The sequence below is a fragment of the Bidens hawaiensis genome, unplaced genomic scaffold (assembly GCF_021521415.1).
Source record: "Bidens hawaiensis isolate Kalapana, Puna unplaced genomic scaffold, B.hawaiensis_p1.1 tig00000369_1, whole genome shotgun sequence".
In the NCBI taxonomy this organism is placed as follows: domain Eukaryota; kingdom Viridiplantae; phylum Streptophyta; class Magnoliopsida; order Asterales; family Asteraceae; genus Bidens; species Bidens hawaiensis.
Window position 1 is genome coordinate 5,413,337 of NW_027491028.1, and position 18,584 is coordinate 5,431,920.

At 36.1% G+C, this 18,584-nt stretch overlaps 1 protein-coding gene across 1 annotated transcript; it reads left to right on the forward strand.

The window, feature by feature from the left end:
- The first annotated feature begins 7,534 nt into the window (after positions 1-7,534).
- LOC143623107 (uncharacterized) lies at positions 7,535-8,371 on the forward strand. Its single transcript, XM_077094087.1, has one exon. It carries the CDS (start codon positions 7,535-7,537, stop codon positions 8,369-8,371), a length of 837 nt encoding a protein of 278 aa, XP_076950202.1.
- The last annotated feature ends 10,213 nt before the right edge of the window (positions 8,372-18,584 follow it).

Genomic DNA, 18,584 nt, shown 5'->3' on the forward strand with positions numbered 1-18,584 from the left:
ACTTGAACGTAATACACAATGAACATAATACTATTTTTCTCAACTTAAGTAAATGTCACATGTCAATTCTGAAAAAAAAGACAATGAACATATTACAAAATGACTAAAACAAAATCAGAAGTAGAAAGAAAAATGTTGAGCATAAAGACAAAATGATGAAAAAAAGACACAATGATGAAAAAAAGACACAATGATGTAATCTTTGTTTTAATTTTTATCTTTAATATGAGAGTATGTGTAGTGGTAAAGGAGAAGGGACGACAAATTGCAAATTGGGGCGACAAGTTTGGAGGTGGGCGACATGCAGTTGTCACATGATGTTTTTGTTTTATTATTATTATTATTATAAGTTGGTGTGTGATATATATATATATTGGACTACCACATCATTGTACCACTAAATCAAAAATCACCCATTTGCTGACTGGGCGCCACATGGAACAAATCGCCCCATTTCTTAGCCCCTCCACTACACATTGCCTGAGTATCAATTGAAAAACATAATGAACAATTAAATAACACAGTATAAAAAAACCCACTATTTTTTTATATAACAATATGATATTCATATTAAAGATAAAAAAACGCTTGTTATTATGGTGATTTTTTTATATGTCGTATGAAAAAGTTATTGATGTTTTAAAATGATTCTTGCATGTGGAGAGAGAAAGTTATCATAAATGGGTTATTACCTTAATGTGTGTGACATTTGTCATTTTCGGTTTAACTTATATTTGTTTTTGTATCGGAAACCCGACTTGTTTTGGTCTTTTGGATCTTTCGTTATTAACAAAATATTTGGTTTTATGTTACACAATTGTCGGATCAAGAAATCATCTCTTTCGGTACGTTATGACACCCTTTTTGGCTAAAAACGAGTTAAAACAAACTTAAGGGACTAAAATTGTCAAATAAAAAAAACATGTAACCTTAAAAGCAACATTATGACCAACCCTTCACTCTTTCCCCAATATAAACAAGACCTATACATCCCTTTTGGGTTTGCTCATTCACCTCAAACTCTCTCCAATCTAGATCTAAGTATTCTTTCTTCAAACTCTTGATAGTTTGACTTCTCAAGGTCAAACTACTTATTATCTTTGTTTGTAGCTAATTCTTGTTAATTAAAACTTCTTATTATAGCTTGTTTAAAACATACTTCCCTTGTTTCTTTGGCTTCCCCATCTCCGACCATGTCGTTTTAGGTGTATTGCTAGGCAAGGCTTCATGGAGGACTATTATAGTCCTTGATTAAACACTTTAATTTATGCTCCAATTTATGCAAGCTTACTAATGTTATTTAGTTTCTAATTACTTTAGTTTCCAAATCATTTTATTGAGTTCTATGGCATTGGGTATCTGGCAACCATCCTCGGTTTCATCCAGAGTCAAGAGCCGAATCAAAACCGAACTTTTGTTTAAATACTTTATTGTTAACATATTGTATGTAAGACTTGAGTATTATTAATTCTAAGTATATTTTAATAAGTTCTATGGTATTGGGTATGTGGTAACCATACTCGGTCTTATTCCGAGTCAAGGACCGAACCAAGACTGAACTCTCGTTTAAATGCTTTATATTTAAAATGATTTATTAATATGTTACATGTAAGATTTGTGTATTATAATTTCTAAGTTCCTTTTAATAAGTTATCTGGTATTGGGTATGTGGTAACCATCCTCGGTCTTATTCCGAGTCAAGTACCGAACCAAACCGAACTAGTTCACTCGCTTAAGACACACTAGTTGTGTTTTGGGCCACCGAATCTCGTATTCTTCTCTAAAACTATATTATAAACTAATTTTAATTATTTTCTCAAAACACTTGGTATGTTGGATCTAACTTGATCTTATAACAAGTTTGGACCGAAAAAGGTAAACACCCGCTTAACGGACGTTAAGGTTCTTCTTAATAGAACTGCACACTTGGTTAAGCTTCTTTTGATTTCATTGAGTTATCTTATAACATTTATCACTTTGGAATCTCGACTTCAGGCTTGACCAATTATCAAGACTCGAACCGACAAACTCGAACACTCGTAAAATCTCGTCTTAGTATCTATTTAACAAAGGGTCTTGCAATAGCATAATTATACCCAAATATTTACTTAACAAATGATAAGTAAAACTAATGAATAGAATACCGAGACCCGATTTCGAATATACTTACCTTTCTAAAACCATTACTTTAATCCTTATGTATTTACACTTTAACTCTCAAACTTTAATGATTTATTTTACTTGTCATATTATTTTACTTTAAAGCTTTTAAGACTATCTACTAACTCAAGACTCTCTTTAATCTAGGTCTTGATCATTGAACTTACCTTTCCGTTTTATCAAAAACTAATCCTCCAAGTTACTTATTTTATGTGAGTACATTTCATCCCCCATTTTCATTTTTATACTTTGGGGGTAACATGTATACCTATTCAAAACAAGAATGATTTATAATACTCTATCCTCAAACCACAAACTCTAGGTTGTATGATACTTAGAATACTTGCTCTATTGTGTGTTATATGTTTCATATGCTTTACGTGCACGAGTGTTTATTTTATGTTGTTGTTGAGCCTCAATAAGTATGATCATACGCACCCCTGATGTAACATTTGGCAAAAATTTTCACTAATGTAATCATGTTTATCCATCCTAATATCATTTATTAATAAAAAATTCCTTTAATAAAGTTCAATATCTTGCAAAGTCAACAAAAAGTCCAAATTTCGGCACGAAACGAGAAAAACGTGCAAATACCTCGGGCAGCGATCCAGAAAGTAAATAAATCATTAAATCGATTAAACAATCTAAAAAATTCAAAATATATATATGAAAACACGTGAGACAACATAAAAATATAATTTAGAAAGGCTTAAATCACGAAAATTGGAAAATAAACAAGCACGAGCCAGTACAAGACCCGGAAAAGACCCAACCCCAACTATTTTCAAGAAAATAGTTTTTATAGTCCATACTGTCAGGAATTTGATTTCGTTCAAAGTCTGACAAAAATTATTGAAAACAGAATTCGTTTGAATATTTAAAACACGAAATACGTTAAACGAATAATCAAAAATCACCTAGTTATTAACCAAAACCCCTCGCATCCCCACCCAACACCCCGAGGCCGCCCCCACCTTGGACACATCAATACCCAAGTGTTCCAATCCTACACTCCCAAGTACACTCCAATGATTATTTTCTAGAAACTACACACATGTTCATTCCCTAAACACTCCACCTCTCACTCTATTCACCAACTCAATACTCTACACCTCCTCCATCTTCTCCCTTTAAAATTGGCGGCCCAAGCACCCCCTTATACATCCAAACAAAATTCATAATTTCAATAAACATACACACACATATTAATCAAGAATAAATCAATGGAGGTTTAGAAGTTTGAAGATCAATAGGAGAGGTTAAGCTAGGAAGCACACTACACTCACTATCAACACTCTTTCCATCTTTCAAATTCTTAAGAATCAAGTAAGTAATATGTTTAGATTAAAGGAGTATTGATTATGTATAAACAAGATTTGATATACTTGAGTTTGATTGAAAGATTGATAATATGTGTAGTGTATGTATATGTGTGTGAGCCGTGGGTATATGTATATATATATATGTACGAGAGAATTAAAACTCCATACGCATGCATACATATATCCTAAAGACTCTATATTGATTAATAGATTGATATTGGGTTGTTGATAATCTCTTGAACTTTTGGTAAATTTGAAAAAGTTTGATTATAGGGTTTGTTATTAGATTGAAGGTTGGGATGAATTATTGGTCTTTAACTTGTTAGATAAACCTAGATTGTTGAAGATTGTTGTTATAAATGAATAAAACAAGAATGGGTTCATAATTGTGAAAGTTGGAGATTTTTGGTATTAAGTTAATTAAGAGATTTTGAACACATTTTTGGATCAAAAGATGTTGTAGGATAACTTAACATAAGTAAGATAGGTTGCAGGTTAAAATTTGATAATTGAAGCTTAATAATTGTTGAAATTACTAAATAAAGAAACTTTAATTTAAAGAAAAGATGAAAATAATGTTTTGATGTAAATACTTGTAATAGATGGAAACAATAGGTGATTAATAACAACTTAAAACAAGATAGAATGAATGATTAGAAACTTGGATTAGTTAAAAACATTGTTGAGATAAACAACAACTTGCTAAAGATAGAAACTTTGTTAAATGGTGAATTAAAAGAATAAAATGGAATAGATTATTTAGGATGTATGAAATCCTAACAAATTAAATGAATGAATTAAACATAGAATTGTATTTAATCAAAGTGGAAGAATTAGATTAATTAGAATTATTAAATAATAAAGTTACTAAAATGGGAAAACTTTGTAAGAACAACACGTAGAAAACTTATAAAATCCATGATCCTTTGATTTGAAAGATTGATTAAAAGGTTTATATAGATGGAAATAACATAAAAGTGACTAGATACAAAGGAATAGAATCATCTAAAAGCTAAAACATGATAATTATTGAAAAGAACAAATACATGGATCATGAACACAAAGATTCTTCTAAAATAGAATAGAAACCTTTTCTTAAAAGTAATATTTTGGAATTATTAGAAGATTAGAAAATATTTTAAAGATCTGGATTTTTAAAGATATTTGATGATAATTGTATATATAAAAATAACAAGCTTAACTAGTAACATTGCTAAGGTAACCTAAAATACGAACTAGGAACCGAAAAACTCGATTAAGGCATCTTATGAGCATATATAGTCAAAACTGTAATTTATGGTAAATTATATGTTATTATATGTGTGTTTAGTTCATAGGATGATTAGTATAGACTTGTGTAATTTATTGGACTCTTCGTTAACTTAAACGGTCAAAAAATCGGCTTTTTAATCAAAACCGACACAACTATTAGGAACTGTTTTAGAGCAGCCCATGACGTGTTAAAATGCTCATGAATAACATAAGTTAATACATGAGAAAAGGACAAGATGATAAAACTTAGTTCTAAACGGTTCGTGTCGCGAAAACCAACACGGAAACTTTAAAAAGTTGCTATTTTAAGAAAATATTAACAAAAATGAAAATAATATATTTTCACAAGTAAACTTATAAAACTTGATTAATAGATATATAACAAGTGTTTCTCATAATTTATAAGTTACCTTTTAAACGAAAAAACAAAATAACGCATTTTAAGCATAAAATCGACAAAACCAACAAGTTTTGTGAAAAATAGAAGATTAATATTTTCTTAAAAATTTCCAGCAACTGAAACATAAAATATTTTATTATATTTTAATTGTTAATTTAATTAATAGCTAACGGAAAACTGAACTATGTGTACTCGCTTATGTGCTTATGTGTTTATACTAGAATAAGACTTATAAACTAAAAAGGAGTTTTGTATAAAAACTAAAATTAAGTTTTTACTGACAAAACGTGTTCTAATATAGGACACGTGATTTTTGGAAAACAAAAAGCTACAAAACCGGGAGTTTCTCTATCGACCCCCTCGATTTTTAACCAGAATTGTTTTCAAAACGATATTTAATTGTGTTTTGGGGAAAAGCATATTCTTTATTACATATGATTTTCGTTGATAATTAAAGGCATTTTATTTTACAAACCATGTCAAACCCGGGATGACTAGTTGGCTAAATAACAGTTAACCCTAGAAAGGGGCACAAAAATATTAGTAGATCTATTGGGGTGACGCCCCCACTTCCAATTGCGTTGTGTTAAAAGTGGGAATATTTTGAGTATGGTATGTATCGGGTTATCAACTATGATAGTCAAACGTAATGTTGTATTCTTAGCTAGTTTACAACAACACGATTTGTTTAAGAAATAAAATGCCTATTGTTTTGTGATGTAATGACGGTAGATCATTACACACGGATTTGTGATATAACGGCGGTAGACCATTATACATGGAATATATTTTGGATATAATTCGGGGTGTAATGACGATTACACACGAATTGATATCGGATTTGATTATTATATGGATTATGTTTTCAATTCATATATATATATATATATATATATATATATATATATATATATATATATATATATATAAGGACTATTTTGTTATAAAGGGAAACTCACCAACACATTGTGTTGATCGATATTTTAATATGTTTTTCAGGTAAGTGAATATTTCGAGGTGGCATGGAAAGGAGGGCGTGTGGTGTTTGAACGAAGTTGGAATAATGTAAACCGTGCAATAGCACGTGTAATAAACTCTGATAATGTAAAATATTTTCTTTAAATAAAACATAATGCTTTTATTATTAATTGTCTATTGTTATTGGCTATCGGCATCTGTCATAACCTGAATGACTTAAGTTAAGTCTTCTGCTGTGTTAAGTTAAGATTTTCGGGGTGTGACACCTAACTACTTAAGCCTTGAGCTAGTAGAATAGGGTCTCATTATCCGAGTATGTCGGTTGTTACCGATTAGAAAGGATCCTCATTTTTTTATGATTTATATACCAATATTGTTGCTTTTATTTATAGTTTCATATACGAATTGTGGATTTTGCCTCATATTATATATACTCAAAACTATGAAATTGCTCACCAACATTCGTGTTGACAAATTGTATTTTATGCATTGTTACATGTTTGATTATTGGTTGATTGGAGTTTGAAGACGCTATCTTATTTTAAGACCGTTTAGGTTATTTAGAAGAATGAACAATTTAATTCTTGCATTTGGTGTTATTTGTATGAACAATATGTGTTACTTTTGTTACTTAAATGAAATGAATGAGTTGTTTAAATATTGTCACTTTAATAGTGTCTTGTGTTCTTGAGCAATCCGTTGCACCCCGGCATGTTCCTCCGCCTTTGGTCGAGGTGTGACAATGTGCTTGTCCTTATTTTCTTATTCTTGAATTAATCTGCACAATCCAAATCTAAGATCAATGAATTGTAAAATTTCAATCTTCCACTATTGTGCTTCTGGTCAAAAGTTACTGCACGTGCTCATTTTGTGGCTTATCTACATTATTTGTTTTCTTGTTATTTTTATTTTTAATTGTTTTTATCATCCAAATATGAAGGAGGTTGTTAGTATTAGTTGGGTCAAGGTTTACCTATTCTGTAGGAAGTAGAACGTTGGAGTAGTGGCCCTAGTTTTTAGCTTTGTTTTCCTATTTATTTTCTTTGTATCTGTATTTTTCATTATTCCGTTTCATTGAAAAAACAACAGTAGATTAGTTCTCAGTTGATATTTTTCATAGTTTGTGTGTTTGCTATTGCTTTGATTCAATCCACTTTGTTTATCAAGTGGTATCAGAGCCTCCATTCAAGATGTCAGACCTGCAATTAATCGGTGGTGTGAAGAAATTCAATAACCAGAATTACAAGACCTGGGCTATGTATCTTTCTTCATATTTGCAGGGGCAAGATCTTTGGGAAGTGGTACAAGGGAGTGATACGGTTCAACCCCCCCCCCCCCCCCCCCCCGTGAAACACAAGATGGAGCTCTAAGAAAGTGGTGAGTCAAAGCCGGAAAATCTATGTTTATTCTCAAGACAACGGTAGAGGAAGAAATCCTTGATCATATCAAGGATGCAACGAGCCCAAAAGTAGCATGGGATATGTTAGCTGAAGTTTTGTCTAAGAAAAATGACGCTCGTCTCCAATTGTTGGAGAATGAATTGTTGTCAATTTCACAAAAAGATTTGACAATTGCGCAATATTTCCACCGAGTCAAGACCCTGTGCGGGGAGATAGCTGAACCTGAACAACAATTCGTGATTGGTGATGCTCGAATGAAGCGCATCATTATTCATGGGTTGAGGGCTGAGTACAAGAGATTTGTAGCCGCGGTGCAAGGCTGGCCTACCCAACCGTCTTTGGGTGAATTTGAGAATATCTTGGCAAGCCAAGAAGCCCTAGCTAAGAAATTGGGCGGTTTGTCGATTAGTTCGACATCAACAACAAAAATAGAAGATGAAGCTGTGTATGTTGAAAGAGGAAAGGGCAAATTCAAGTCAGGCTACAAGCAAAAAGGTGGAAATCGGTATGGTTATAATAATAAGTATCGTGAATATGGTGGGAAGAAGACATGCAGTTCAGATAGAGGAGAAGCCTCTTGTGATCGTAAACAACAATATAACGAAAATAAGTCTTCGTTTAAATGCTACAAATGTGGGCAAAAGGGTCATTTTGCAAGGAGTTGTCATGAACAACAGAATAATGAAGGGAATGCAGTCACTGTTGAAAAAGAAGATGGTTGGGATATGGAAGCCTTTGTGGCTCAAACTAAAGATGTTGTAGCCTTCACAGCATCTGCCGAAAACTGTTTAGATGAATGGATCGTCGATTCGGGTGCCTCTAATCATCTTACCTGAGACAAAGAACGACTGCAAAATGTGTCTACATATGGTGGCAACAGGGTAGTGGTGATTGATGACAATGCTAAACACCCCATTTCCCATATAGGGGATGTCGTGTTTCCAACGGGAAGCAACAAGAGAGAATTGGCCCTAAGAGAATTCTATCACGTGCCAGGGGTAAAGAAAAATTTGGGATATGTTCTTAACGTAGAATCTGCTTATGTAGAGTAGACAAAAAGGAAGCAAATGCCAGATATGTGGCATCAACGTTTAGGCCATGTAAGCTATCACACCCCAACCTACGACGGAAATGCCGAAGCGAACTGATTGCTCACAGCTTTTCAAATGTTACTATTATGCAATTATGAATGTGACAATATCTATTAAGTTAATTAAATAATAAAAAAAACATCAAATACAAAATCCATATTTCAAATAAATAAGACAATACAAATATATCAAAGTCTATAATCTTGTTTATTCTCTCTAGCGTGCAATCCTAAGTTTTTCTTCCAAACCAACTTGAATATCAAACGATAACCTGCATATGCGTTGAAAATAGAATGGTTTTGTCAACACAAGGTTGAGTGAGCAACACACCAGTTTAAATGTTCGTATAGAAAATAAGTATTTGCAACAAGTCATATGAGAATAACAAATTAACCAAATGAGCAAGTATAACTGAGATGTCGAGAAGCACAAAGCTATAACGACTGTCGTATGATCATACTAGACTGAGATTATGTTGGACCTCTCCGAATGCGGAAACATACAAAGCAAATAAGCACATAAACAAGTAAGGTATAAGTTGTTAACACATAAGACAAAGTTGTAGTTTTGAGTATAAGTATATATGAGAAAGTATATTTACGCATATGTCCCCAAAACAGTTAAAAGAAGTAAAATAAGGGAATGTGGTACTCACCTTGATAGACGAACAAAGGATGTTTAAGAAAATGAGAAGACGGAAAAAGTCACACGCGAACGTTAAAGCCTAAAAGGAATGAGAGTAACGAATATGCTTAAGTAAAGATTTAAGATTGATTGCAACAACTCGATAATCATTAATAATTAAATATTATAATATTATATAAGGATTTATAAAATAAAATGATTAGTTAACTTAATAACACACATCTTGGAAAATATTATTTTTATTCTTATAAATATATATAGATACTTTACTTGATTTTTATATATAAATATTAGATTTTAAGTATACACACACACACACACACACACATGCTAATATACTTATATACACGAACGAAAACATGGGTTAAACGAGTATTATAAAGTTGGTTTTCATAAAAATGGTTTTATGTAGATAATATTATTATTAATATAATTACTTAGTGATTAAAAGAATTAAATAAAAAATATCTAAAAACCCGGGGGTGCAGGGGGTCGAACCTGCGACCTGACCCCCGTAACCCAAGTGTCTAACCTGCTGGGCTAACCAACCATATGCAAGAGAAACCGGTTTTGCTTAATTAAATACACAAAGAAAATATGAACAACTAGATTATATAAACCCTAGAAACTAATCTCGTTCAATCCGTTAACATTAAATCGATTGACATTGGGGCTTTTGATTAACAAGAAAACGCGATAAAAACCATATAAATAATTACCTTAAAAGGATGAGAATCGAGGGTGAATAGAAGAAGAACAGGGCCGGCCTATATGGGTTACAGAACACGATCAACGGAGGACTAATAATATAATTGCGTATAGGGTTAAGGACGACGACAGGCTGAGGAAGGTAGGTGTGAGTTTAATTGCGTTTATGAGGTCGTTTATATAGAAAACTAGATTAGGGTTTTTTGGCTAGGTCTAATCAAGGAAGAACGAGTCAACAGGGTCTAAATTAGTTCAATTACATTAACGGTGATGCCACGAATCATGCACGAAATTGATTTCCTTAATCAAAAGTTGGTTATAAACGATTTTGGCCTGTTAATTTCTTGATTGATTGATCTCGGGTTCACGAGATTGATTATGGGTCGGGTTTGGTAAACGGGTGGGTTATAATAATATTTACAGATTGGACCCTGGGGTTTAAGTATGGACACAAAAGAGGATAAACTATATAGTATGGGCTAAAAGTGTAAAAGCGTTAAAGATATATTTATTAATAATTAATTATTAATAAAATAGTCAAACTAATTCGATATACGCAATGCTTTTAAATAAAAATAATCCGAACACTGAATCGAGTCGGGTATTTAATAAAAAATATAAATATTAAAACCTTAGTTGTTACAGTCTCCCATACTTTAGGGAATTTCGTCCCGAAATTAAGGAATACCATAACAACAACATTAAATAAAAATGCGTAATACAGTACCTTAGATAGTTGAAGTAACACTCCAAATAAAAATTCGATAAGGGAACTTATATATAGGTTGTACCAGCGACGTATCCACCATGTCCTTATCATCTTTGCATTTGTACCGTTATCTCAACTACTTATTGTTCTAGATTATGACACCCAATTATTCGGATCATGATTTTCATGCGAGGACTTTGGTAATTATGTATGCATCCATAATTACTTAGATTGTCGGATGGTACACATGACTCATCCCATTGTGTGGGTTGCAAAACGTTTAAGTAAAACATGATTTTGTTTTTTTTGAGGGAACACAATTTTAAAGAAGTTTTAAATTAGAGAATATCAATGTATAAAATGATTCCAAAAGTTGCAGTGAATTATTTTATAAAATATCACAAAATTATAAGTATTTGAAGAAGACATCACTTATAAGGGTAAATAAATAAGATAAAGAGTAAATTTAATAAACAATCTATTGGAATAAAAAGGAACTTAATTCAAGATAGCTTATAGAAGATACATAGTTTAAGTGAGAGATAATCTAAGGCCATAAAGAGGCGTTACAATAATTAAGAAAAGATAAAATATCAAGATAGATAAAGAGAATGGCAAAAGTCTTCACGGTCGTTGAGTAGCTTAATTGACTTGACTTGAAGCACCATGAGGAGTTGCATGAGCAGGAACAGTTGAGGTAGACTGGCTTGGAATAGCTTGAATAGGTTAAGCTTGTATAGCAGGGGCTCGAGCAAAGTAGGCTTGGTACTCTTGAGCTTGGGGGTGCGAAGCTTGATAGTATTGGGTTAGGCAAGGTTGACTTGGATTTATGGAAGGGGCTTGTAGGACATGAGGTGGTTGAGTTTGAACTCGGTGAGCATGGGTTAAGTGGTAAAGTGTAGTCATAGCTTGGGCTTGATGGGCATGGATAATATGAGGGCACGTATAACGAAGATGGTTTGGGTCTCCATAATGATAGCAAGCACGGGTATTGGGAGTACTGGGTTGAGCATGTGAGGTGGCTTGAGCATTAGGCGGGATACAACAAGTGTTAGCAAGGTGGCCATAAAGGTTGCACTAGGTGCATAGTTGGCACAGGGTTTGGGGAGAGTGATGGAAGTTACATTTTGCACATAAGGGATAAGGACCAAGATAAGTCTTTTTGTTCGGGGCAGTTTGGTTCTGGTCAGGAGAAGGTTGGTTATTGGGTTGGTTAACGGCATAGGCTTTACGCTTGTTGTTGTTGTAGGAAGGCTTAGTCTCAGCTTCAGCATCAGAAGAGGAGTCGGTCTTAGTCTTGTTGGGAGTAGGCTTGGAATCCTTGCGAGACAAGGTTCCATCCCTATCATGACTATCGATGAGAGAGGCAGCTAGGTCCATCGCCTCACCAATGGTTAACGGGTCACGACTCATCATGGCACCACGGAAAAGGATCGGAAGACCGCGAATGTACTTCTGAATACCGCGAGTCTCGGGGGTTACCAAATGGGGCACAATACGGCTAAGCTCGTGGAACCGGTTAGAGTAGCCGGAGTTATCCCCACCAATCTGCTTAAGTTCCCAGAATTCGGCTTCGAGTCTCTGCAACTCATGTTCCGGGCAACACTCTTTCATCATTGCTTCTTTAAGTTCCTCCCAAGGCATGGATACAACCAAGTCAGACCCTTGGTCATTCCTCACGGCATTCCACCAGATGACAGCTCGACCCTCGAACTTGCTCAAGGCGAACTTAGTCCGTTTGGCTTCCGGACATATATAGTGGATGAAAATATTTTCCATCTCTTCAAACCATTGCAGCAATTTGGTGGCGTTTTCCTCACCAAGAAAGGATGGGGGTTTAGTGCTCAGGAAGTTGCGGAAATCAGAATTGTTCTCTGCGGCCGAAGTAGCAGATCCATTGGAGTTGAGGCTTTGGATTTGAGTGATGATTGTGGGCATTGCAGCAGCAAATTCCTTTGTGATTCTAGCAGCCAAGCGGCGATCGCGTGAACCGGTTGAACGTTGGTGACGACGGTGGTTTCTTAGAGACGACATACTAGAGGGATCTAAATGAGGATTTATAAGATGAAGAGTAAATTGAGGAAATCATAAGAATAGTAAAATGTTTAATTATGTGGAAATGATAATGTTGTCTTAAGAAGTAAGGGGATCTTCACCACAAAGATTAAATGTAAAATATTATAAGATGAGGGGGGTACATTGCGTAAATATTTGTTAAATGATGTAGTCAATAAGTTTAATGTGTGGTGACTACATGAGGAGTTAAGTTAGTTTAAAATTTAGATTATTAAGTTTACAATAAACTAGATAAATATAAATTGTGGATGTTGGCCTCCCATGAGATTTCCATGGAAATTTGAATGGCCCAACGAATTAACGAATAAAAACTGAGTTGGACAACCCATGAGCGTTACATGGAAATTTGTTTGTCCCAACTAATTAACGAATTAACAATGCAATGAAGTTTGTCGGCCCAATGAGCGTTACACGGCATTTTAACCGACCAAACTAAATAACGAACTATCAAAATAAATATGGGTAGTCGGAGTATCTTGTGAACCACCACGTTTGATTACTACAACAAAAATACGAAAACAAGTTAAGAAATGGATAGTAGGAGTGCCCATGGGTTTCATGGATTTTTCACCCAACTAACCATTTAAATAACTGTTAGGATTGATATTTTCTTTGCTGAGGATATATTATCCTTGAAGATATGTCTGGATCAGTTATCCTCCCGAAGAGCACCAGAACCATGTCGAAGATCAAGGATCCTCAGAGGTTAATATAATTAACAATTGTTTCATGTGTGTAGGTTATTGTTCAACAGAAGTAACGGCTATGTGACTTGGTCCACCTTAAATTTCGCTACTAGAAGATACCAGCACGTGGTCAATGAACGTTGGAAGACTAGTGGAATAGTGGCAGATAGATAGGAGTTATTGTTGTATTTATTTTCTTTATAAACATCGAGATATGATCGATTAGATATATCACTGGTACTCACACACTCTTAGAGTAGAACTCACTATTCTCTCTATACACGTTAGCTACTACTGTAAATCGATCTAATCTCCACACCTATTGTAACCCTTTTTTGATATTAATAAATTGGTGATCGACGAGTTGTCATCACCCGGGGTTTTTTTCTTTTGATCTGAACAAGATCAAAGGTTTTTTCTCGCAACAAATCTCGGTGTTCACTCCATTTTCATTCATAAAATCGTTGTTATTAGCATAGCACTATTCCTCACTTTTACGGATTTGGATACATTATCCTTAGCTGATTTTTATCCAAAACAATTTGGTGCCCACCGTGGGGCAATTGGTGCTATAATACATATTACTCCTATTAATTTTTGATTTTTTCATACCCATATCACTATCAATTGCCTCTCAATCAACCTATGCTTCATCAACCATGCCGTCATCGGTTCCTCTCTCATCAAGGAATTTGCCACCGATGCCTCTGCCAATCACGGGAGCATAACGGCCTGCTGCTGCTGGAAGAAAGACGCAACTACCAGTGTTCAAGAGCTCGAAAACCGCTGCTGCTGCGCCGGTGGTTAATACTAATAGTGATGTTTAATCTATGTTTTCGCAGGTTAAAGCATACATGGAGCAGCAGAACAATACCAACCAGAGGATCCTTCGTGAGATAGAAGATCTCAGGAAGACTAAGAGGCCAGCGGAGGATAACACTCCCCTGATTCCCAGGATGCTGGATTTCACCAGTCCAGGATCCATGGCTCAGTTCACACAAGGATCATCTATCCTTCAACAGGTGTCCATGGGTCAATAGACTCAAGGATCCTCGTTGTTCCAGCAAGGATCATCTATCCTTTAACAAGGGTCCATGGGTCAACAAACTCAAGGATCCTCGTTGTTTCATCCAGGATCATCTATCCTTCAACAGGGGTCCATGGGTCAACAGACTCAAAGATCCTCGTTGTTCCAGCCAGGATCATTTATCCTTCGACAGGGATCAATGGGTCAACAGACTCAAGGATTCTCGTTGGTTCAGCCAGGATCATCTATCCTTTAGCAAGGGTCCCTGGGTCAGCAAACTCAAGGATCCCCATACTTCCAATAAGGATCATCCATCCTTCCACCAGGATCCTCTGGGTTATATCACCAAGGATCCTATAATTCCCAACCTCAATGATCCTTCTTTCATAATCAAGGATCCTCAGGAGTTCAACATCAACGATCCTCCGAAGTCCATGAAAGAGATATAATCCCCATGCAGACCATAGCTTCTGGAGGACCAACTCCTATCGAAAACTCCTCTCATCCCAGCTACTCATCCGGGATGCCAACCTACGCCTAGCAAAGAGGTAACTTGTATGATCCTATATCCTTTAACGCTAACCGTGGTCCCATGCAGGATGCAGGTTTCAACCAAGCTATGGCCAAGGAGCTACAGAAGCTCAATGATATGATATCCAGTGTTCCCAGGGTGATACGACCAATCCCCAAGATACCTGAGGAAAGCCACAAGTTATCCAGATTTGCTCCACCTATCTGTGATGCTGAAATCCCGAAGCGATTCCAAACCCCCAACATGAAGACTTACGACGGGACCACTGATCCTAAAGAACATGTGGCACAATACAGAGAAAGGATGGAGATCAATCCTATTCTTGAGAGACTCAAGGAAGCTTGCTTGTGCAAAGGCTTCGGATCTACACTGACAGGATCAGCATTAAAATGGCTGCTAAGTATTCCTCCCTTTTCAGTTACTTCTTTTTCACATTTAGTTAACTTGTTCAATAGTCAATTTTCCTGTAGTAGGAAATTTGAGAAGTTAACTAGTGATTTATACCGAGTTATCCAACCAAGTGATGAATCCCTTAGGGATTTTGTTACGAGGTTCGGTAGGGAAGCTCTGGAAATCCCTAATCTTTACATGGCTACTGCTGTTGAAGCCTTCAAGATGGGACTTCAGAGGGGCACCCCCTTTTATGATGATCTTGTGATGACTCCTTGCAAGTCTCTAGATGAAGTAAAGAACAGAGCACTAAGGTTTATACGGCTGGAAGATGACAAAAGGATCCAAGAAAGATTGGGGGCACAGACAAAACAAGAATCCCCTGACAAGAATAAAGGATCCTCGTATAGGAACAAAAACTCAAAGCCGTACAACAAGTTCAACAATCAAAACGTGTGAGCAGTCGAAGAAGGAGATGATGATGAAGATTATCCCTGCATCTCTGAGTATTGTTTCTCCGTAGATACCCATGGCTTGATTTGTGCCATGAAGGATCTAGGAGAGAAAGTAAGGTGGCCCCGAAAGAACGAGAAGACAACCACCTTCAAAGACAAGTCTAAGTGGTGTGCCTTCCACGAAGATTTTGGCCACATGACAGACGAGTGCATTGGCTTAAGGAGGGAAATTGGATACCTCCTGAGCAAGGGCCACTTCAAAGAGCTCTTGGGAAGGAAGATATCCAAGATCCAGGATCCTGAAGATCTTCCACAAAAAGCAACACCACCACCACTAGATGCTCACGTGATCAACTTCTTTTCTAGAGACTACGACATATTTCAAACTTCTTGTCCCGCAGAAGAATTTAAGTTAGACGATGAAAGAAGACCACTCATCCCTACTACTCGAATAACTGATAAGAGAATCTTCTTCGATTCGAGTATCCAGTATCCTCACCAGGATGAACTAGATGTGCAAATGGTCAATTTCATCTCTGGAGGATCAGACATATGTGGAACTTCCTTCTCCATAGCAAAAAGGCTCGCCAAAGAGATTAAGTTGGATAACGGAGACCGACCAATAGTATCCACCACTTTGACGACAGACAAAAGGATCTTCTTCGATGAGGAAGACAAACTAAACATCCATGATCCTCACCATGACGGTTTGATTATTACTTTATTTATCGCTAACCATTATGTACGCAGGATCCTAGTTGACGGTGGGAGCTCGATCAACATCATCCAGCATGATGTCCTCAAGAAGATGAACATCCCAGATTCGGAGACTATCCCTAGAACATCAGTGTTAGTCGGTTTCAGTGAAGAAACCAAGAAGACATTGGGGGACATCAACCTCCCAATTTATATTGAAGGGTTAAATTTATATAAAAAATTTTGTGTTATTGATAACCTTTCTTGTTGCAATGTTATTCTAGGTAGGCCCTAGCTGCATGGAATGAAGGCGGTGGCCTCAACTTACCACCAATGCATCAAACTACCTACTCCATGGGGAGTTGTGAAGATAGTTGGTGATCAGGCGGAGGCTAAGAACTATTATTCCTCATCAATGAAGCCAACAGCCATACAAACTATAGCATAGCAACCACAACAACATCCTAGGGACATACTGGAAGCTCGGGAGAAAGACATTAAAGAAGTATCCTTGGACCCCGAGGATCCAGATGTAAAGGTGTTCCTAGGATCCAATATTCCCAACAAGATCGAGGAGGATTAGGTATCCTTCTTAGGGCGAAGAAAATCTATCTTTTCCTTTAAACATTCAGACATGACAGGTATTTCAAAGGAGGTAATCACTCATAAATTAGGCCTCGATTTATCTATTAAACCCGTCCATCAGAAGCGAAGAAAATTCTCTCCTGAGAGGAACAAGATCATATAAGAAGAAGTTGAAAAACTTCTTAAGGCCGGTATGATCAGAGAGGTTCAATATCCTCGATGGTTGGCTAATGTGGTTGTTGTTTCAAAAAAGAATGGAAAGTGGAGGGTGTGTGTCGATTTTACAGATTTAAATAAGGAATGCCCCAAGGATCCTTTCCCATTACCACATATAGACAACATGGTGGATGCAACGACAGGACATGAAATGCTTACCTTTATGGACGCTTCCTCTGGATTTCAACAAATTCAGATGGAACCATCTGATCAAGAGGATACAGCCTTCATGACTCCTACCGGCATATACTGTTATATTGCTATGCCGTTTGGACTAAGAAATGCAGGGGCAACATACCAAAGACTAGTCAACATGATGTTCAAGGATCAGTTGGGCAAGACTATGGAAGTATACATAGATGACGTGGTGGTAAAGTCAAAGAAAGCTGAGGATCACCTTAGAGACCTTGAAGAATCATTCAATATCCTAGACCAATATAACATGAAACTGAATCCATCAAAATGCCATTTTGGTGTTAAGGTTGGAAAGTTTCTAGGATATATGGTGACCAAAAGAGGAATAGAAGCAAGCCCCGAGAAGATAGAAGCCATCATAAACTTGAAGTCTCCTGCAAATGCTAAAGATGTCCAAAGGCTCACGGGAAGAATAGCTGCTCTCAACAGGTTCATCTCAAGATCCTCCGAGAAGTGCAAAGATTTCTACGACATTCTTAGAAAGAATAAGAAGTTTGAGTGGACGGAAAAGCAAGAGGCTGCGCTCAAAGCCTTGAAGGATTACTTATCCTCAGCTCCAGCTCTGATGAAGCCCGTGGATGGAGAATCCTTATATCTATACCTGGCCATTTCAGGAAATGTTGTAAGTGCCGTCCATGTAAAGGATCATGAAGGTGAACAACATCCCGTTTATTATGTAAGTAAAAGTCTTCTAGATGTAGAAGCCAGGTATTCTCATTTAGAACAGTTAATTCTTGCACTTATTATGGTTTCTACTAAATTGAGATATTACTTTGAGACTCATACTATTATTTTGAGAACTAGTTATCCTGTCAAGAATGTCCTTAGAAAGCCAGAGTTGTTAGGTAGAATGGCCAAGTGGGCTGTGAAACTGAGCGCATATGATATTCAATACGAGCCAAGAACAGCTATCAAGTTACAAGCACTCGTGGACTTTGTGGCTGATTTCAGTAGCGACTTGCAGAAAGAAGCTGACTTGGAGGTCCAACAACTAAAAGAGACCAAGGATCCTTGGATACTCTTCACTGATGGAGCCTC

Bases quoted from the DNA above. Each gene is read 5' to 3' on its own strand.
- LOC143623107 (XM_077094087.1), top strand. From the start codon at position 7,535: ATGTTTATTCTCAAGACAACGGTAGAGGAAGAAATCCTTGATCATATC.